Raw genomic sequence first — 22,075 nt, forward strand, 5'->3', positions numbered from 1 at the left:
TCCAACAGTAATCTGCCCAACGCGTTTCATGATGTTAATCACTTCATCAGGGGCTTCCAATTTGAAAACAGCAATTAACCAGCACTGCAGGTAAATGTTCCTCCCCGCCCCGATGGGCGTTGCCACCATAGTGGCCCCTGGGAGTTGTGGTGCCGCTGTTAAAACTCCAGTGAGATGCTGTTTTATAAGTTCAAAATTGCACCTTCATAATATCCCAGTGGATTGTGGTACAGGGCCGAATGATCGCTCCACTTGCTCGTTCTTTCAATAAGTGGCACCAAATGTCCTTAATGGTTTCGCCGCTTGACGCTCCCACAACAGGCAACATTTGGTGATGATGTTTGGCGGCTTGCCTGAGCCGCAGGATAGAAGCCCAGCTGCCGCTCTCTTAAAACATTATACTTTGTGAAACCAATATTGCAGAAGGTACTACATCTCATGTAACGTGTATACACTGCATTTACTGTTAAAAACCTCCCCTTTCTCCACTCCAAGATGGCGCTTCCAGTTACAGATACATTACATTGTATTAGTACTTTGTTTATGTTTACACTGTGTATGTTGCAAACTTTATTTATGCACGTTATCACTTCACGAAAAAGTATCGTGTGATCAAGACACCGCCGGGTGTTGAAACGCGTAGCGATAATTGTGGAATAAACTGGTGAAACCTTTCGCTCTCTGAGTGCGCATTGGAATTCTTTTTCTTGGCTGTTGCAATATATATATATATATATATATATATATATATATATATATATATATATATATATATATATATATATATATATATATATATATATACATACACACACATACATATATTTGTTCTCTCTCTCTATCTAATTTAAACCCTCATTGCTCAATTGCCAAGTTATTTGTTAACATTTAACACAAATTAGGTGTTGGAGATCCTGGGAGAATAAAAGATTTGCTGTTTTTTTAAGTGCAAAGAGTCCGAAATGCTATGGAGCTCATTTAAAGTTTGGTGGACACTGAAAGTTCTCAGATGAGTGGATTACGTGGCAAAACATTCTTATATGCGTTCACCATCAGCAAAGAATACTCAACAAAGAATTTACACTTCCTATACAAATCAGTCTTATTTCTCCTGACTTGGAATGCAGATCTTCCTGCAGGAGTCACAAATATTTCTTTAATCTCTTCCTCTTTTCTCATTTATTCTGATATCACTGTTAAAGAGTTTTTTGAGTGTTGCACCACATACATTAATAATTGTGCTAATTTGACACAAATCAGATATCGAACACCTATCTATTGTAAATCTTGAAAACATAATTAATAGTAGCAATAATGGTGTTACAACTCTGGCTAACAGTGGTTACTCCTCTTATTGACCACTCCTCCTTTTTTCTTTAGAATGAGGACTTGCTGCTGCAACTGTTCCTTACATCTAAAATTGTAATACATTTACACAAGCATTTTTTCAAAACTGCAGATATTCAGATTTGTTTTCAGGTATAAATATATATCACGCAAAATCTCCTAAATCTCCTCTTTATGATACTGAACAAATGAAGTTCTTCAAGCCCCTTAAGTGCCGCTGTACAAAAAAAAAGAAGTTTGAGCAGGCATCCACTTCTCAAATCTTAATCAAACATTTTTCCAAAAACATATATCCAACCATAATGAAAGACATTACCTATTAGCATAAATGGAAGAATGTTTTGAGAGAAATCTTAAAGGCAGCACACAAAGAGTTAATTACCTGCACAACATAGCCTGACATGCACTTAAAGTTGGGAGGTTGAGGGGCTCCATCTATCAGCACTTCCCCTGAAAGCCCATGTGGATCTTTCCTTGCAGCTAAAACATCTAGCAATCTGAAAAGGTGAACAAACTTTATTAGCATTATAATTGTGTCTACCATGTGGACAATTCAAAGAGCACATGAAGGGCATTGACTGTAGTGTGTAAAGTTAAACTTCTGAATTCTCTGAGACCTCAAAGACATCGCAAAGCTAATTTGTAACAAATCCAGAATAAGCACAATATTAATCAAAAAATGAAAACGGCAATTATATACAAAAAAATGTAAGAAAAAATTAGATCAATATGTGTCAGAAACCATTGCTACAATATATGGAGGTTGTATCATAACTGATGCCTTTCTAATCAGAAAATCAATTTTATATGTTAGAAATAAAAAACTCAGTTTGCTTAACTATTGAAAACATTAGAATCAGTCACATTCTCAACAATCCCAAAGTGGAATCTACAGGATATTGAAGGAAAATTGGCAGGCACAGGGAGGAATTTTGTTACATGAGGAGTTGAAAGCCATCATACAATGCCACTAGCAACAACAGTAAATTACAACAGCAAAGCCATTAGTGATCCAAGGCAAAGAGTTGTCTTTGTAACTTCCGGTGATCCAACTTGGACAATTCATTTCTAGCACAGCGTAATTCAATTTAGGTCAATTGATGCATGTGATAGAGGGTAATGAGTCTACAGTGCCTCACAGATTAAAGAGCTAGACATAGTTTATCAGAACTGCAATACATTTATGAAACAAACAACTCATACCAAAATCAGATCCTTATCTAGCAAAGGTATACCCATGATAAGTGTATGCAACTGAAAAGGAATTCAACTGATCCGGATTTCCTGATTCACTGCAATGTGGGCTATAAAGAGCAATTCTGCATGTTAACTTTATCAATACAACAACTCTTTCATGCAGGTGGAGATTTTTTTGTCTCAGATGAGAAACTGAATGCAAAAGTGCATATCAAAGCTGTACATCTAAATGCTCAACTGATTTTCCATAGTTCTGTCCAAAGTCACTTTGTGAAAACCTTACATTCATCCGATTCCTGCGAATCTAGAAGCAATCTTAAGAGTGATTATGTTAACAACCATCCTCAGTGAAAGCTTTTCAACACGTGAAAATGATTGACAATTGATTAAAACGGCTATAAGAATCTTCAATAATAACACCAGTGAATTGTTTTTCAACCAGTAAGCCAGAGGAAAAATGAATCAGTTTTTCCATTTAGAGTCACATCACATTGACTGAAAGAGCTGAAGAATTTTGGCTGTAGGACAGAACGTCTTTCTAGATCTAACGCTTCCCTTGAAGAGGCACAAGATTTCAGAACCAAACTGGTCTATACCTGCACCATGCTTATGAATTTTGCACCCTGTTAGCTGTGTCAGAGGACTGAGCAGAATCTAATTTTACAGTTGGGACTTGCAACCCCTTGGAAGCAATGCAGCCATTCTAACAGTGAAAAGGGTTCATATAAAATCTTGCATATGATGACCACCAATAAAAAGAAGTGACACATGACTTGACACATGGGCACATTGTGGAATGACAAGCTAACATAAAAATAGTTTCAACACATAAAATGACTTTACACATAATGCCAATTAATTACAAAGTGCATCAGGATGGATTTGAGTGTTGTAACAAGGAATGTATAATGCATAAGAAATCAATTTGCCATTGCACTTCTTGACCATAAACAATATGATGTTGACCTTACCATGTATAGCCACCACGTCATCCACTGTGCGCCCTGTATCAAAACAGGGCAAGCACAGTTGAAATTGCCTGCCCATTGTCAATTGGTACTTGGAATAATGAAATTGAGATGTAACGTTATGATAGTTAATAGCAGCATGTTGAACAGCGCATTGTACCCTGCTATTGTAATAAGCATTTTCCACAAATATTGGAGCTACTAACAAAATACCACTGAAACATTTTGAGTTCCACTGTGGCCCTAATCCCTAAGGTAAATGCCAATTAGTGACAAAACAAAAATAAATGGAATACTGTAATAATTAGATCCATTTATGAACATGGTATTAATGGTATTACTCATGTCATAATCAATGCTAGAACAGGGAGAAATGCGTAGCACAAAGATGGCCACGCTGTAACGTGGCCTTTTAGGTTCAATTACCAATCCGTAACTAATCCGCAGCTGAAATAAACCTCCTGGCTCGAAAACAGCAACATTAAACTGCACTAGTGCCCAGGCTTGGTGTGAGTAGCAGGACTCATCATGGAGAGTGGTCCCCTGCGTGCGAGTGGTTAGAGGCGGAGTCTGAAAGCAAAATGATGCCAAAGATGCTCCTCAACTTGCCTCCGATTGCACTTGCGAGGAGCCGCTCCCGAGACAGCAGAGGTGGGAACCGCAGTTGCCCAGCATCTCCAAGAAGTGACGGTGATTAAGCGCTGGGACCACCAGGGATGCCTCTCTATCATAGGAAGTGAGCGGATGCACGCTCAGGAACCAGACGGATGCAGCCCAGCAAGAGCTGGCCACACAACCCATACTAAGGAAGAAAATACAGTAACTCTTAAAATAAAAGATATCTGCTCTTTGAGGAAACCACATGTAAACAGTGACTGCTGAACTGAACTCTTTTATAGCTACCATGGCAGAGAGAAACATATGAGCATAGTGAGGCAGGGGAAAGATTCTTAAGCTTGTGTCTCTGATAAAGTGAAAATACTGCATGAAGGGTGACAACGCTGGACTCTGCCTGCAGAAAGGCACCTCATGGTGATTGATACCTAGAACTATACATATGTATATAGTCAGTGCTTTAAATGGGCCGGTACTCACCGGTACTGAGTACCGGCACTTCTCAGATTTATCACTCTGAGTACCGGCACTTTTTCTTCTGCTGAGGAGAGTACCGGTACTCACGAAAAGTAATGCTCATTGCCTGTGCTGGTGAGCCGGAGTGGAAGGTGTGTCTGGCAGCCGAGGCGCCGCTTCTGCAGCCCCGATCTGAGCCCCAGCTGAGCTATTCAGCCGGGCCCATTAGAATGATTGCCGGGTGCTCAACATCACGCTGTGTTTGACAGAGCAGGGTCCGTTCAGGCCCTCTGCTGTCAGTCACAGCCACTCTATCCTGCGCATTTGTGCCAACAAGTGTCAGATGACGGAGATTTCCGAGCGAGTGGTCAAAAAGAGACTGATACGAGTCACAACTTTCATGGAGATCCTGATGAGGCAATAAACGTTGTATCAATAGTGTAAATGTTAAACAAGAGCCAGAGGTGCCTCACAGAGAAACGGTTCTTATGCAGAACAATTTTGATTGCATTAAATATTGAGACAATTCCTGAACGTTTGCGAAGATTGTAAATATGACACAGACATTCGTGTAAGCTGCAAAAAGGCTTTACACACACATAGAAATAATGAGACATTAGCCCAATGTTATGAATGACTCATAAGTGAAAGTCACTGATCAATGCACAGGTTATGTAGCTGAAATGTTTTCAATTCTTAACGCCTTCACTTCTGCAGCAAGCACTTTCGAAAACTCCCAAGAATGGCAGACAGCAGAACGGAAATGAAATGTTAAAAAATACAACAGGATTGGTATTTTTGACTCTGAGTGGAGAACCTGTGCCTGTAGAAGCCAGTTTACTGCACTCCTGTGCGGCGTCACTTGCAAGCATTGACATGGGCTGTGATCTGGAGGCCCTGGACGGGGTGCAAGCACACCGCATTGCAGACCCCACTTCCTCCGTCACTCACAGGGGTCCATCTCTTGCATGATGGATGGATGAGTGAAAGCAAGGATTGCTGGGTGAAAGAGGGTGGATGATTAGATAAAAGGGCGGATGATGGGTGGATAAGTAAAATATTGGATGGATGAATGAAAGGAAGGTAGGATGAATGAAATGGAGGGAGGATGGATGAGTGAAAGGATGGATTGAGTGAAAGGGTGGATGGAATGAAAGGGCAGATGCAATAAAGGAGTGAAAGGGTTGATGGACAGATAAGTGAAAGGATTGATGAATGAGCGAAAGGGTGATAAAGAGATGGATGAGTGAAAGGATGAATGGATAGGTTTTGAGTTGGATGGATGGATAGGTTTGGATATGAAGGGTGGACAGACGGAATGGTGAAAAACTGAATGATGGATGAAAGACAGAATAGACGACAGAATATAAAGGGTAAATGGTTGACATCAGCAGGTACATGGAGGGATGAAAGGATGAATGGATAGATCTATGGAAGAGACAAGAGATATCTTCTGAGGAGGGTCATGATGACTTGCTTCATTTGCTTGGAGCCATAAGAGCTTTGGTGCGACGTGGGGGTATTTTCAGTTTTTTCCTACTCATGTGCTGAAAAATATGTGGTTTTGTGCCAAATAACAGCAATTAACAGTATGGCATTAAGAAGGTGCAACTATTGCGAAAAAAGGAAATGTTAACATATTATCGCATTTCTCTTTCATTTTGTGTAATGAGTTAACTTGCTTTGTTTATATACACACATTTTTCATGTGTTTTGGTGTGTGCTGCAACTAATATGGAAGTCATGAAGTATCATCGTGTTTTGCCTTTAGCCCCGCCCCTAGCCCCGCCCCTCACTACACCTCTAGCTCATTTTAATGAGTACCTGCACTTATTTTTTCCCATTTAAAGCACTGTATATAGTAAAGACGGAGTTCAGGGCCTTCAAGGGGCTTACTGGACAGCACAGCCGTTTGACCAGACAGCCTGATGATCTTGCCATATGGCATTTCTCACACCTCCACAAATGTGTTTCCATTAGGCTCATATATATATATATATATATATATATATATATATATATATATATATATATATATATATATTTTTTCACAGCAAACGTCCCTTCTGGGAGGAGCAGCGATCAGCTGGTGCCGGCGGCAAGGCAAGTCGCTGAAATTTGTCACAGCAAGTTTCAAAAGGACGCCGCACTCTTCTTGGGTGTTTTAAACACGATTTATTTCAACTCCAATTCTCCGCCTTCACCTATGCGTTTCGAACTCAGAGTTCGACACGCGTAGGTGAAGGAGGAGAATTGGAGTTGAAATAAATCATGTTTAAAACACCCAAGAAGAGTGCGGTGTCTTTTTGAAACTTGCTGTGACATATATATATATATATATATAAACTGAAAGATGATCATATATATTGCTTGTCTTTTTTCTTTCCCTATTTACGAAATTATGTATTATAGGATGATTTGCATTTATGCTTATTAACTATTGTCGTTCTTGGGTGCGGATTATGCCTTTTCCTGCTATATTCAGCAAGATTTACAAACAACGAATGACTAGTTGGAAAAAAGACTAATTGACAAGTAACACAGTCAGCCCGTGCATAGTATCTTGTTTTTGTCTATTATTTCACGTGGTGCACACTAAAGCATATTTTTTATAAATGGCGGGCCGAGATCTGGCAATCTGTGAGCAAGGGCATCCGCCCGAAACGCATCAGATTTGTAAGCTCTGTAACAAATGAAAACTTGCCTGTTCCTGAGCCTGATTCCTGGGATTCGCGTTGTCTCTGTTCGCCTGCTTGGAAGTGTGGGGACGGCTTGTATGTAAATATATATAATATATATGTATTAACTTAATCGCCATTTTTTAATACGTTTTTTAATATCTTTTTAAAGGACTGTTATTTTAGCGGTCTTTTAAGATAAATAACGTATTTTTATGACTGCCAATATTTCCTACACCCAGTTGTATTAGGTTGGGTTATTGATGGTGACTGACCAATGTGTAGTATGTTGTCTATTTCTTTTCATACTCCCACGTTGTAACAACCAATGATGTAACTGTTTACTTTGCACTTAGCACTTTAAAAATGTGCCTGCTTTGCAGGACGTGTCATGTGACCAAGACCTCTGGGCAAGTCGAAACGTTATGCTGGCAGGGCGCGATAAAACTCAATAAAATACCTTTTTTTCACCTGCACCTTGGGTCAGCTCTCGATTCCTTCTCCGGCGGCGTCTTGTGATTGCTGAGACTGTCCGGGAAAATATATATATATATATACGTCAATAGAGCACGAGACAGGCGTGAAAGCGATACAGTACTTCTTGCAGCAGTGCCCAATAAAAGAACGAGAACACTCCAAAATGCTGATCGAAATGATCAGACTTTGCCTCTACAACAATGTATTCCTCTTCAATAAAAAGGTATACAGGCAGAAGTGTGGTACAGCCATGGGAGTTTCCTTCTCTCCAAGCTATGCGAATCTCATGATGGGGTGGTGGGAGAGGAGCGTGGCTTGGAGAGAGGAAAACGACCATTATATGGCACAGGTAGCATTATGGCTACGCTTCATCGACGACCTTTTCCTACTATGGAAGGGAACTAGGTCAGAATTCCAAGATTTCTTCGAAGAATTAAATAATAATACTGTAGGCCTGCGGTTCACACATACTATCAGTAACAAGGAAGTTGTGTTCCTGGATACAAAGGTATATGTCAACAACAATCAAATCCAGACAACAACTCACAGGAAGGAAACAGCAACAAACAGTCTATTGCACGGACGCAGCTTCCACCCTCGAAAATTGAAAGAAAGCATTCCATATGGAGAACTGTTAAGAATGCGAAGAAATTGTTCAGAGGAAACAGAAAAAGAAAAAAACTTCAGAGAAACTACAGCAAGATTTTCACAACGAGGATACAAATATCAAGATATCAAAAAAGGTGAAGAAAAAGCCAGAAAGAAAACCAGAGCTGAAACCCTACACCCACGAAAAAATCTACCAAACAGGATAGAGACAAAGATGACGAACTGCCAAGGATGATTGTCACATACAGTAAAGAAAGCTATAGGATACAGACAATCTTGAGAAAATATTGGCATTTAATTCAAAAAGACCCAGATATAGGCAAAAATATTGGAGAAAGACCTCTAGTAACTTATAGGAGAGCACTGAACCTTTCCGATCATTTGGTGCATAGCCATTTTGAAAATACGAAAAAAACCAATAACTGGCTATCAGACAAAAACAAAGGATTTGTAAGATGTAAAAACTGTAAAGCTTGCAAAATAGGAAAAAATGTCAAGACTGTAACAGACCCAGCGGGCAAAGTATTCACAATAAGGGAAAACATAACCTGTGAAACTAGCTTTGTGATATACATGCTGCAATGTTATTGTGGAAAGAGATATGTAGGTAGTACTACATGCCTGCTAAAGAAGCGCATCCTGGAGCACATTCGTGCGATACAAAATGGGGACTCAACATATGCAATGGCCAAACACATAGCAAGCCACGCCAACAAATCATGGCTAGATGTGCAATTTTTTGGTCTTGCAACCATCCCACAACATGAACGTGGAGGAAACAGAAAACAAAAACTACGCAGAATGGAATCCAAACTAATTATGAGGTTCAGGACCAAGATCCCGACAGGCCTGAACGGGGATGAGGAGCTTCATTTCCACCTGTAAAAATATTTCTTGACACTTCCTATATACTGCAAATGATTATGTATCATTATAAATAGTGTCACTGTTAGAGATATGCAATTAATTGATAGACCTCAGAATTGCATAACACAGCAATCATTAACTTAATGTTATAATTCTGTTTTTGGCTGACAATTGATGTTTTTTGATCATGGCGACCTTATAGTGGCAGTGGCAAGGGCACTCAGCCCGAGTAACGAAATAACTCTGCACACATGATATTATAAAAAATATGTCAATTCTTGTAAATAGGAACATGCGTTGTTCACAAAATGTGCAGATCTGAACACTGCCTGGTTGCCAAAAAGTGCAAATTTTGGGACCTTAATTACATCTAAGGCACTCAGCCTTAAAAGAGACATTCAAGATGCTTTTGTTTGAATTTTATGAACAAATGTATAATTTACTTTATTTGAAATGTAAGTTAAAAAACTACATATCCCATAATGCACTAAGTAACTACAATCACTTAAATACTGAAAGTGAAGTAGGACAACTGTTTATGCCGCCGTGAGAAGGAACCATCAGGTTCGAAACGCGTAGGCTTGTACTTGAGCACTGCAATAAACCCTACAATTCAAAACTAACGGAGTGCTGGAAATAATTTTTTCGTGTGAAATATATATATATATATATATATATATATATACACACACACAAATCACTCCAAGCAACCTCCAGTAAGCGGGTGCAGCAACGCTGTCGAGGAAGGAGACGGACCACAAAGCTCAGGTACCATGTTTATTTTACCCAATTAGCTGTTACGAGTTTCGAGCTTGAAAAGCCCTTGTTCAGGGAAGCTTTGGTGGAAGATACATAGGCTTGTCTTTTCAGTCTTACATTTAACTACACATGAATTGTGGCCTCAATGCTGCTAGGATAAACGTTCTAACAGACAGCATTGGTTCAGACAGTTCTCTGAACAGTCATCAAAACTGCAATAAACTAGCAAACTACTGAATATTTACTGGGATGGTTCATTCTGAGTGGTCAAAACAAAGTTCTTCGACTTATCCTAGAGATTTCACCTCCCTCAGTTTGTCATGTCAAAAATACTTTATTTCGGCCATCAGGGCCATAAAAGCACACATACAATACACAAAAAATATTATAAAATGAGCGCCATCAAAATACAATACAATTTATTATAAATTATCTGTTAGTGTTTAAATAAGTAAAACCGTATTAAAACCTCTAGGTTCAAGCACAACAAAAAGAGCCTGTCGGCTGCATTATGAAGGAGATAAACGTTTTCTACGCAATGTCCACACGCCCCAAGGAACTTGGCATCAGGAATGGCTTAGAATAAGCTGCAGTGTGCCCTCATGATGCGAAGTGCCGCTAACTGTAAAAGCTGGCATAAACTTCTACAAGCAGGGGTTAACCAGTACTTGTAGGTGCATGCATAAGCGGGGAAAACAAAGAAAACATGGGACACGCTCATGGTGGAACAAAAAGGACAAGAATCACTAGCCCTTAGGGCCAGCACTTCGTAAAGGCTCTTAGCAGGAGAGTACCAGTTCGAAATTATTAATAGAGCTTTCTATCGCTGGGAGCGGTCACTTGATCTCAATACGACTTGTAACCTATCTAATCTTAAAGTCCATGAATTCTCGTGATGTTTTAGGGAGGTCGAGTCTTCTTAAAGCGTTGGTCACAATGGCTGACAAATAAATCTTCATTAAGGCCAGTTTGGTTGGCTGTATTCGTCCAAAGCTAGGAAGCCCTAATAAAGTGCAATAACTCTTTGAAGTGCAGAAGCCAGAGGATTTTAACACAGTGACTTGCAGAAATGGCGTCCTAGAGGGGCAGAGGTGTAATGTGCAAGTTCTGGGGTAGGCCTTAAGCACCTATAACAGCGGACAATGTCTAGCTTTATCACATTAGCTTCTTGCACCCAAGGCCGAAAAAACTGGTACCGGAGGAGTACTAACAGGGAGAGATGCCAATTTGCGATAGAATTTGTTTTCAGTGGTGGTAGTGCATCTATATTGCATGTCCCCATAGCTCAGCCCTGTTAAGTACTGACCCCAACACCCTGGACTCATATAGGTGGACAGCAGGCATCATAGGTTTGGTATAGGAGGCTTTATACTCTTTGTGGACAGCCCCCGTTAGTTGCTTAAGTTTTAACCCGTTCCGTGCTCGGGTCGGCCAACAGCTGATGCGAGCACTACCTCCCTGGTGCTGTGCACGACCGTTGGCCGACGAAGCCCCATCCACCCTTTAGAACCCCCGCACTGCGGCGGAATGTTTGCCGCGGTAAACTGGTTAAAAGTGCTTTTGTCAAGTGAGGCTTCCAAGACATGTTGACACTAAAGATGATGCCCAAGTACGTACAGCTGTGCACGACTTTAAGTGGTACGCCCCCCCCCCAAGTTCTAGGCTCTTTTTAAAGGATTTATGGGTGCTGAATATCATCAGCTTGGTTTTGGTCATGTTGATCTGCAGACCCCTATCAATGCAGAACTCCTCGAAATGAGTCAAGAGTTTCTGGAGAACGGTCAAGGTTTTGGAAAACAAGAGAATTTTATCAGCAAATAATAGTGTTGTACTTTTGACTTGGGCCAAAGAGGGTGCATCTGTGTCAACATGGGTCACTTTGGAAACAATGTTCTTTGTATATAACGGTAATAATGTAGGGGCAAGAATGCTGCCTTATCTTACCCCTCTGGAGACTGTGATCCTATCCGCCAAATCGTTCTGCCTTCCCCATCTTACACTTGCGGAGTTATCCTCATGGAGGCAAGATACCAATGCCAGTAGGTACAGGGGCATTTTCATGTCTCTGACTGTTTGCCAAAGATTATTAATAAATGGCACTAGATCAAAGGCTGAAAGTAAATCAACAAAGACTACATATAGGTTGCCCTTGTTGATTATAACAGTGCGTCAGTAGAGTAATAAAAACCGAAAAGCCTAATCTATTGTGGAGGTTTCAGATCGAAATCCTGCCTGGTAAAGACTGAGAACGGACAGGTCAGAGATCCAATCCTGGAACTTCTCAAGAACATAGCGGCAAAAAATGTTCTGTATGCCATCGATGAGGCTTATTGGTGTGTAATTGCATGGGACAAACTGAATGCCTTTTTTATGGATGGGAATTCAGTAGCACCTTTCCAGGATTAAGGAATAGCTAACCCTGGGTTGATGGCATTTGCAAGAGACAGAATACAATGTGCCCAGACTTCCTTATCCAATAAAAAGACATCAGCCGGAAGGCCATCCGATCCTGCGGTGCGTCCCCTTACAGTAGCCAATTAAGATTGGTTAACATCAGCAAGAACAACCATGTCTTCAAGGGGTAATGAGCATGATAGAGGGAGTGTAAATGTTCACCTGTTTTAGACAAAGTGTTAGGGCTGTTGGCGGCGTAAAGGGTGTCAAAGTAATCAATCCAACATTGTTTACCGGTCCGCATACAGCTGGAGTTTCTCTGCAGGCAACTATCTCCCAAAATGATGTGAAATCTCTTTCTGCGCAAGCTTCATCAAGGGTGGACAATCTCTGATCGTCCCAGCTCCTTTTGGCATTAGACACTGCTACCTGTGGGCCATAGGTGTGCTGAGCACGTCTTTGATGACCCTCACGAGAAAGCTCTTAGAGTTTCACCATTCAGCTCTCTACCAAAGGCTCTGCTTAGACATTCCTCTTCTAGAATGTGTTGGGGCAATACAGTGTTCCGTTACGCAATTAAACAGGGCAGCGTGGTTCGTGATCATCAGTTCACATGAGTCGAATTGCCCTCCCTCGATTTTATTCATTGTTTTGCTGATGTCGGCAGCAAAAGCAGAGAGATGTCAGGACAACTGACTACTTGATTCCATTTTAGGTGGCGGTCATCTAAAGTTGGTCTGACATCCCTGGTAAGAAGAAGAGATGGTGGAATAAAGTCCCTTCAGAGACAGCAAAGGAGGATTATGATTGCTTTTGCACTTTTCGAGCACACACATATCGTTGACCAGATAACGACACATCAATTAGGATATAATCTACCCTGCTGGTATGGAATGGCTTGTTAAAAGTATAGGCACCCATTTGGTCTGAATTGGTGCGACCGTTCACGGCCCTAGGCCCCTATTCTGATGTTAGTGCCTCAAGCTGCATGGATGTCTTAGTCCACCTACGAATAGGGGGAATGGTCAATGTTGGAATAGACCTGGTCCTATCTTTAATGGGCCCCTTCGGTATCAAGCAGTTCAAAAGTGGAGTTGAAGTTGCTCACTATTATAGGGTTTTGATTAGAAAGAAGCTGATCAAGTACATCTTCCAATGTATGGATTGTACAGGATTGGGTCCAACCTCTGGTCCTTCTTGCATAGATGTTGATGAGAAAGATCTTGGGCATTTTTTTTGCTACATAATTCAATAGATGAATTATCAGGGGACTCGAAATGAAAATGTCAGATGGTACAGTGGAGGAAGGATCTAACCCATATGGTAAGCCCTCCTGAAAGACTGCATCGTTGATTGGAGGAGGTAGGGAGAAAAATGTTAAGGAAACCTGGCCTGTAAATAGGATCCAAAGACCACGTTTCTTGCAAGCAACACAGGTCTTAGTTGTCCACAACAGAAATCCAGTCTGGCATTTGAATCTTAGACCTGAGACCCACTATGTTCCATGAGATTAGCACTAGATTATTGATATCCAGTCCAAAAGATTCTTTGTTATGTTGGGAAGATGACCAAGTACGTTCAAGTTCTGGATGTAGGGAAAGGTAGATGAATCAATGGGAGCTGCTTCAAATGATTTTAAGAGCTCAGGCCCAGTCGGATCATAAGAGATGTTGTGTCTGGAATGTTGCTGGGGACCTAGAGTGGAAGGAGCACTTGTTGGGTTTGTTACAAGGGCTATTGATACAGGGGCTGAATGAAGAGACTAAGGGTTGATTACGATGTCGGGTAGAAAGCGTCCTCCTGACAGTTGGAATCTCCTAGACCATGTTGGAACCCTGCTGACCGACTCGGTCGGTTTACAATCCGACCAATAGATTACGATGTTCGAGGTCAGCTTGTAAACCGCACAGTCTTTCCGAATCAGTTCCGACCGGTTCTCGGAGAATCGGTGTCGGTCAGACCCACATCGTACAGTTCTACGAACTGCGTTTCCAACAGAGCAATTACGATGGTTGTTTCCATCAGCCTTTCTGAGTCAGCCTGTTCGATGCAAAAAAGCTGTCAGAAAGTGACTTTCGGGGCCCCTAGAAGGGCACTTGCATCCTGTGGCCTTCAGTTGGGGGCCAAGGGGGTACCTGCACTGAGTCGCATGTACCATGGGGTGCCTGGCACAGAGTGCAGAGTCTTCCGCACACCCCCCATTTCACCATAAAAGCATATGTTGTAAGGCAGAACACGGGCTTCCTTAGGAGTCAATGGAATCCGACTGAACAGTATTCGGTCGCATTGTAATCGGTTTGGAGGAAGTGCTGACCGCAAGTCGGTCGGTCTCGATTCCGCGTCGGTGTCGGGAGGAAGAAACTTTGACTGACATCGTAATGAGGCCCTACATTTCTGCTAGCCTTGTCAATATGTGTACAAGTACCACTAGCTAAGATTTTAAGGCACAAAAGATCATTGTCAAAAGATGACTGGGTAAGTCAGTCGTTACCGTGCTTGTGGTCTGGTATATTTGAACTGAATGTTACAGAAGCGTGGAGGGGGTCCTATGATCAAGATCGACTATGTTGTTTGCCAGGTCGAAGTGAAAAAGATTAACTCTACGTTATTGAATGCAATATTAGCATTTCACGACCTTTTTGCACTGAGAATATCATTGCAATTGAGAGAGCAGCACCCCCGGACATGGCGAATCCAATGGATTGCCTTATTTTTAAGAGTCTTGTGTCTCTAGTGGCAATGGATGGGAACATTTGGGGATGTTAGTCATCGTGATATAGCCACAAGATGAATATTTGGTGATATCTATGTGGCAACTGTTTGCATATTATGCCCGTATGATCCTCAAAGTCCTTGATCATAGGTGGAATTGTAACGAACAACACTTTGAGGAAGACTGTAATTTCGCTTTGTTAGAGGACCAGCTCTCCCATGGGCAGACCTTGTCGACGGACTTGCCAAAGACAGAAGTTTGGCTTTAGTGGACTGTGACTGTGTTGTGATTAAGGGGTCTAGAAGAGGCTTAGAATGTATTCGGATATTAGGTGGGACTGGTTTCCTAAATGAGTCTAGTAGCAGGTTGACTGTGGAAGTCAGAGTGGTCACCATGGATTTTAATACACTCACCCCTTATTTTAAAGATTGAATAAATGAGACACGGATTGCCTCGTTAGTATTAGTGCACCCATCCCCTATTAACTCATTAGGTTGCTGTTTGTCAGATATGCCATAGTGCGTCTGCTCTTCCTGCGTCTCACACAGGGGATTTAAGCAATTGCTACAGGGTAGGGAATCAGAGTATAAGTCAGGAATTAAAGTAGCAGTGGGAAGTGAAGAAGTTAAAAAAAACAGTAGGTGAGGTGCTATATGGAGGATTCACATCTCTGTTCACTAGGTCTTTAAAACATACTAGGTATTCTACAACGATTTTCTATTCGTGGCTAGGAGTGGGGGATTGGAGCTCTAGAGGACAAAGGGTTAAAGTCCAGTGCTAGTATTTGTTCGCATTCTATCAATAAGGTATCAACCCTTTCGTATACACAGTTTTCGCCAGCAGACTTCCTTATTGTCCTAGATTTTCTAGCTTTGGTAGCCCCTGCACCCACCTCGTGGCCTCGCGTTTTGCCATATTAAGCCAAATTGAAGACTAGTAGTAAAACAATCTAGCTCAAGATTTCAACACTATCAATATAAACATATGATGCAACTGGAGTGCAGCCGTACAGCTTGGATTAAGTAACAGCACCTTTATGTAAAATAAAACATTAAGTGGGTGGCCCAGTCCAGCCTCCTGCAGGCTCTGATTGGCGTGGACGGGCCCGCCCTTGGCCCGAGCGCATCTTGTGCTGCTAGATTGCATTGTTCCTTATGTAGCACTGGTGGAGAGGATGAGTAGGTGGTTATCTGAGGCTGCAGCGCTGAATTACGCTGCAGCTCATCCCTGTGAAAAACAAGAAGAGAAAGTCTTCGATGGGATGGAGTTCGGCAGGTAAGCGTTGGCCCTCCAAGGGCATGCAGAGATTGTAGGGTTTACCCCCGAGCAAAGGATTGCAGCAAATGTAGCCCCTGCTGCGGAAATGCATTGCTCCTTATGTAGCACCAGTGTACAGGATAAGCAGGGAGGTGTGGGACTTGTAATATACCCCCAGAGGCAGCGTTGACACACGCTGTGGTTCATCCCTGTGAAAGACAAGGAACGAAAGCCTTCAGTGGAAAAAGTTCAGCAGGTAGGTATTGGCCCTCCAAGGGCAGGCAGTGATTGTAGTGTTCGCTCGGACACAAAAGACTGAGGCAAATGTGCCCTCTCCCCCCTTAATTTGTGAATGTGCACAGTTGTACCTCTCTTGATTACCTTGTTGTTTGCATCCCTATGTTCTTTCTCCAGATCATTTGTAAAGAGCTCTGATACCCTCACAGGTCATTTTTGCGCTATATACAACTTTATAAATAAATAATTAAAGGCTTTCACCTTATGTATACTGCTTGTAATGAAAGACTACTTGTGTAGGTAGATACCAAGATTCTTCACTTTGTGTTGCTGGGTTTGTGCTGGGTCCAGGAGACTAAAGATGGAAGGCACATACATAATATTATATAACCTGGTAAAAGGTCATCTTCTCAAATCCAAGATTCCAAGAATTAAGGTTGTCCTATTTTCAGTTACAGCCAGTAGCCCAGGGGCAAATTTGGGTTTTGCATTTATAGGATTTAAAGAAATGACAGTGGTTCAAATGATCTGCATGAAGAGCAAAATACAAATCTGAAAGGGTGCATTATAGTGTGGATCCTGCAAGAAAAGGTTTCCATGATGAGCTTAAAGACTCTAGTTTGACACAGAAACCCTGTTGGCCAAGAAAGATTTCAACAAGCAGTTCTCGACAGAAGCAGTGTGCTGAAAGAGTTTACCATCAAGAAAAGAAGACAAAAAATGATAGAAGACAGTCATGCTGGTCTGATGGCATTAATCTATGGAATCAATTTAACAAATCAGGCAATTGGCCTTTAAACATCTAGGGCAGCCAAGTAGACGGAGGGTCAGTGGCCAGTTGTTGGTAAGGAAACCTATACCAATTAATGTTGAACACTTTTATAAGTGGCTGTTTTTTATCTCAAAAAGGCGATAGAGTGTAATTTTTGGAAAGGTTTCAGCTGGTAATATCAAGGGTGTCTAAGAACATGAAGTCAACTGACACCAACCCTCGCATTGTTAGGGAAAAGCTATGTAAGGAAGTTAGGGTGGGCAGGATTATAGGGCCACTGTTTGGCTGCTACCAAATCTCTCCTTTAGGAGTAGTTCCTAAAAGGAGGAAGATGACTTCAGGCTTAATAATCATTGGTCTTGGCCTGAAGATAATTCAATTAATATTTTCAATACAGCTGAGAACACAACAGTAAAGTATGTGGTCTGCAGACGATGCCATTGAGCTAATTAGAAGGCATGGGGCCGGTGCTGTACTAGCGAAGTTGGACAACAACTCAGCTTGCAGACTACTACCAGTTAACCTTGAAAAATGCTCCATATCAAGTTTACAATTTGAGGGAAGTTTTTTTGTTTGTACAGGTGTTACCTATAGGTTGGTTCAGTATTTTGTTTGCTATTTGAGTTGGGTAGTTGTTTTTTTGCAAGGAGTTTTCCCCACAGTACTGGTTTTGTACAACTGAAGATCTGGATGACTTTGTGTGTGTGTGGAAAGCAAGTTCAACAGGCTGCAGGAATGCTTAACAAGCTATTCACTGCATGTTGCAGGTTATGGGTGTGTCAATGGAACCGGAATATATTAACGGGACAGCAACAGTGCTGACTTTTCTTGGAAATAACATGGCTAATATGAACTCAAAGTCGTCACAGGATGAAGTTAAGAAGTTATTCAAGCATTTGCAGAAAGCAGCAGAAGCAAAGAAACTGGAGTTGAGAACGTTGCACGCATTGCTGGATATTTGAATTTTGCATGTAGAGTAGTCAGAGTGGGGATAGAGGTTTGCAAATGGCTGCGTTTTTCAGTGTGAGGTGCAGTATTGTGACATAAGAAAGTTCACCTGAATTCAGGTTTGCACGAGGATCTGAGAGTTTAAATTATATTTTTGAAAGGTTTCAATGGGGTGAAACTGTGATGGTTGTGTGATGAATGGTGTCGCAAAGAAAATATTTTCAGACTTTGCATGGTTGAAGGATTTTGGTTTGTTTTGGGATGGTAGATGGTGAGCAGAATCTTGGCCAATGACTGGAATGCAGGAGAGAGGGAGCATTGTTTTCCTTGAGGTTTTTCCCCTGGTTTAGGTGATGGTGCTTTGGGGCAATAAGCTGGTCCACAAGAGAGTTACATTTAACGAAAACAAATAAATAGTGGTTGTGTTAGTTAACCCCTTCTGTGCTCACGACGGCCCCCAGCCGTCATGCATCACAGTAGGCATGTGCTCATGATGGTCGGGGGCCGTCCGAATCCCGCCCACGCATTAATTCTCCCACACAACGGGAGAATTAACACTGCGTGGAAGGGGTTAAAAGTCAAAATGCATGAGACGGAAAGGTCCTGAATTTGATGCAGATTTGCTTGATAGTCTGTTTGATGTTTAGCTAGCCATATACCATAAATGCACAAAAATATCGTGGGTGCACGGTCTCATTCACCGTGGTGGAGATTCCTTAAGAAGGGGGTGATGGACGACGAGTTAAACGAGGAGGGATGATGCAATGTGCTTTATCATGGGTAAGAGTGAGAAGAATCAATCTGTGATTACAGTAGCCAGCAAGTTGGCAGGGACTGCATTCAACTGTATGTATTTTGGGGTTACAAACACTTGCTGGAGATTTGGGGCATAGGATTTTAGAGGATTGGGTATGGGAATAAGGTTGCTACTGCGACAAAAGGAAACCAATCACTGGTGCAATGCTGGCTAGGATGTTATGCACACTTTGGGGGTTAATTTTTTTCTGATTGGGCACTGGTTTCATTTTTAATGATTTGATTGTTATTTAAGGTGCTTCAGCTTTCTGAGTTGGGAGAAGGGGAGGGAGGCTTGCAGAGGGAGGATCTATTTTCAGAGGTGGATGGGATTATGTTATGGATGAAAAAGGCAAAGACTGACTAGTTAGGCGGGAGACAGGAGAGAGCACTGTTCCGCTTGGAAGATAAACTTGAGATGTCCTGTGAAAGTTTGGCATGAGTTTTTGAGGTTGAGGGATTTACAGGGTATGTTTTAGGCATGCTGATGAGACTACGCTGACTCATTTTCAGGTAGGGCACAAATTGTGCAACGCTTTAAGCATTTTGGGTTTTCCAGTGACAATTTGGAAAACAATCTTTTCAAATTTGGGAAGTAACAGAAGCAAAAGTTGGATTTCACTGAAGAATGAGTTAGCAGGATAGGGAAATGGAGGCTGAATTGTTGTAAGAAATAAATTATCCTTGATGAAGTTTTACTCTGAGTTGGTAGGAAGGGTACATAAGTTGGGTTTCTTTGTATATTCTATCAGTTCTTGTCATTGCTACAGGTTGTGTTGTGGAGCTACAGGTGATTTATATACAGTTTGGATCATGGACCACTCGTTCGTGAAATGGACTGCCAAGCAAGCACAAATACGGTCTTTCGGGAGACAGCTCTGTCTGGATGGTGCACATATTATAGCCTTTTAGTGTGGGAAAAGTGGAAAAAGGTGGGGCCTTTCAATGCCATGCTTGGAGAATTACTTTGAAGGAACAGATCTTCTACTTGTGCATCTAGGAGAAAATGATCTGGTACAGTTATCAGGTAAAGGGTTCTTGAACGATAATGAAAGAGATCTGAGTGCGTGAAGAGTTGTGGTCTGGTTCCCACCTGGTATGGAGCAAGAGGCTCTGGAGATAGGTGCGAAAAGGAGCCAGGATACCAACTGGAACAGAAAATCAAAGGCAAAAAGTTAGAGAGACGAGGTGCTTTGCCCTGGGCAGAGAAATCAGAGTTCCGAAACCTATGGAAATTGTGCAAGAGGACAACATGTTGTTTCAACAAAAGGGGATACACCGCTCGTTTCTGGAAAACAAATATTATCTATTGGAGTTAAGGCTGAATATTTGAAAATAGTTAGGTAAACAGTTACGGGTTAGATGGGTATCAGAGGTAAAAGAAAACACCTAGTGGGGAGTATCCCTGGGCGTCAGGAGGCAAGGCGAGGGAGATGAATACACACTGTTGGTTGGACTGGTTCCAATGCAGACAATTCCAGTCCGGTGAAATTGGGCAATGAGCACTGGCTAGGGTGTTTAAACCAAAGAAGCTGTGACAGGGGCAACATGGGCGACTTCAGGACTGTACAGGAACAAGTAAGATGAGGCTGTCTGTGGTTGGATGTTTCTGATGTTGAGGTTTATTCTCCAAGATATATGCTGGGGTTTTATTGGTATATTTTTGCAGACATCTTTCTAGTAAAGCGCCTCTGCGCCATCCCGCCTGATCTCTTGCTAAGAGACATTAGCTTGTAGCTATCACAAATGTGCAAACACATAAAATTACAATTGCACTTCTATGGCATCATGCACGGCGTCATGTCTTTAAAGGACTTTATATGTTTTAAATGTAAAACAATTAAAAACGTGTAATATTCACTTACGATGACTTTCCGCTGCCTGTCGGTCCCAGGATAGCATTGAGGCCAGGTCTCATAATACCGCTGAAAGGGAAAACAAAATAAAGCACTGAAAAGGGACCGTAAAACTACTCCAAGGTACTGATAAACAAATCTGTCAGACTCAAATGTAATTAAAAAAACGGAACATTGCTAGATCTTAAATGATTGCTTTATCATGCATAAATGTATAGGAACAACCGGGTCACAGGACATGGGGCCTGATTATGAGCTATTTATAGCACATGATACATAATGATACCACAGGAAACGTTATTTATCAGGTGCAATAGATAAATAACACCAATTACTAGTTTGTGAAGAATAACATGCAGATGTTGGTGTTTTAACGATCTGAAATCCGCATGATGCGGTAAATACCATAAGATATTCCCATGCAAAAGTTTGGCTTTGACCTGCCAAAATTGAATGACGAGTGAGTTATTTAACACATCCAATAATACTGGATGCGTAAAATACCTTCAAACTCATAATTCTAACCCGTGCATACATAGGGGTTTGTGCACAAGTGGGAATAGATCGACCAGCTTGCACTCCGGCCCAATGGTCTTTTTCATCAATGCATTTTACGGCAAGCAAGAACAGCGTTTTTCCTGTAATACACATCCTCTAAAGTGTTGCCATAGTCTTCTTTTCAGTGAGTTTCATTCATTTCTACATTTCTTGTTACATTAATGGTACCTGATGTCACTCAGTTGTATCACTGGAATTGCAGTTATTCTTACATGCCGGTAGCAGCGGCTCCTCCGCAATTGCGGAAGAACGTCTCAGAGTCAGCAGCTGAAAAATAAATGGATATTTTACAATTCTTTTATTTTCAGCTGCTGGCTCTGATCCAGCGCGTGTAGGGAAGGGCGGGGCTGGGCCATGGGAGGAGGAGTGTTATGCGCTTCTAAGTGCGCATGTCCGTTTGGCCGGCCATTCCAGGCTGGCTAAACAGACATGTGCTCTTAGGTTTCTGTAACCCAGGTTAAAGAAAGGCACAGACTCCCTGTGCCTGAGTGGAGCGTAAAACCAGCTCACTCAAGCCAATCCCCACGCTGCTCTCATAATATGAGAGCAGCGTCTGGATTGGATGGGGAGTC

General features: G+C 41.7%; 1 protein-coding gene across 4 annotated transcripts in view; it reads right to left on the reverse strand.

Moving 5' to 3' along the window:
• The window catches only part of LOC147728083 (broad substrate specificity ATP-binding cassette transporter ABCG2-like), a 756,857-nt gene that overhangs the window by 171,021 nt on the left and 563,761 nt on the right, over window positions 1–22,075 (reverse strand). For all 4 annotated transcript variants that reach the window (XM_086961967.1, XM_086961966.1, XM_086961968.1 and 1 more), the window contains 2 exons: window positions 20,955–21,014; window positions 1,730–1,844 (listed from right to left, as the gene is read on the reverse strand). In XM_086961967.1, the coding sequence (XP_086818093.1) occupies window positions 1,730–1,844; window positions 20,955–21,014 (175 nt within the window). The remainder of the gene's footprint in view (window positions 1–1,729; window positions 1,845–20,954; window positions 21,015–22,075) is intronic.

This window comes from Lissotriton vulgaris, chromosome 3_1 (assembly GCF_964263255.1).
Source record: "Lissotriton vulgaris chromosome 3_1, aLisVul1.2, whole genome shotgun sequence".
Classification (NCBI taxonomy): Eukaryota; Metazoa; Chordata; class Amphibia; order Caudata; family Salamandridae; genus Lissotriton; species Lissotriton vulgaris.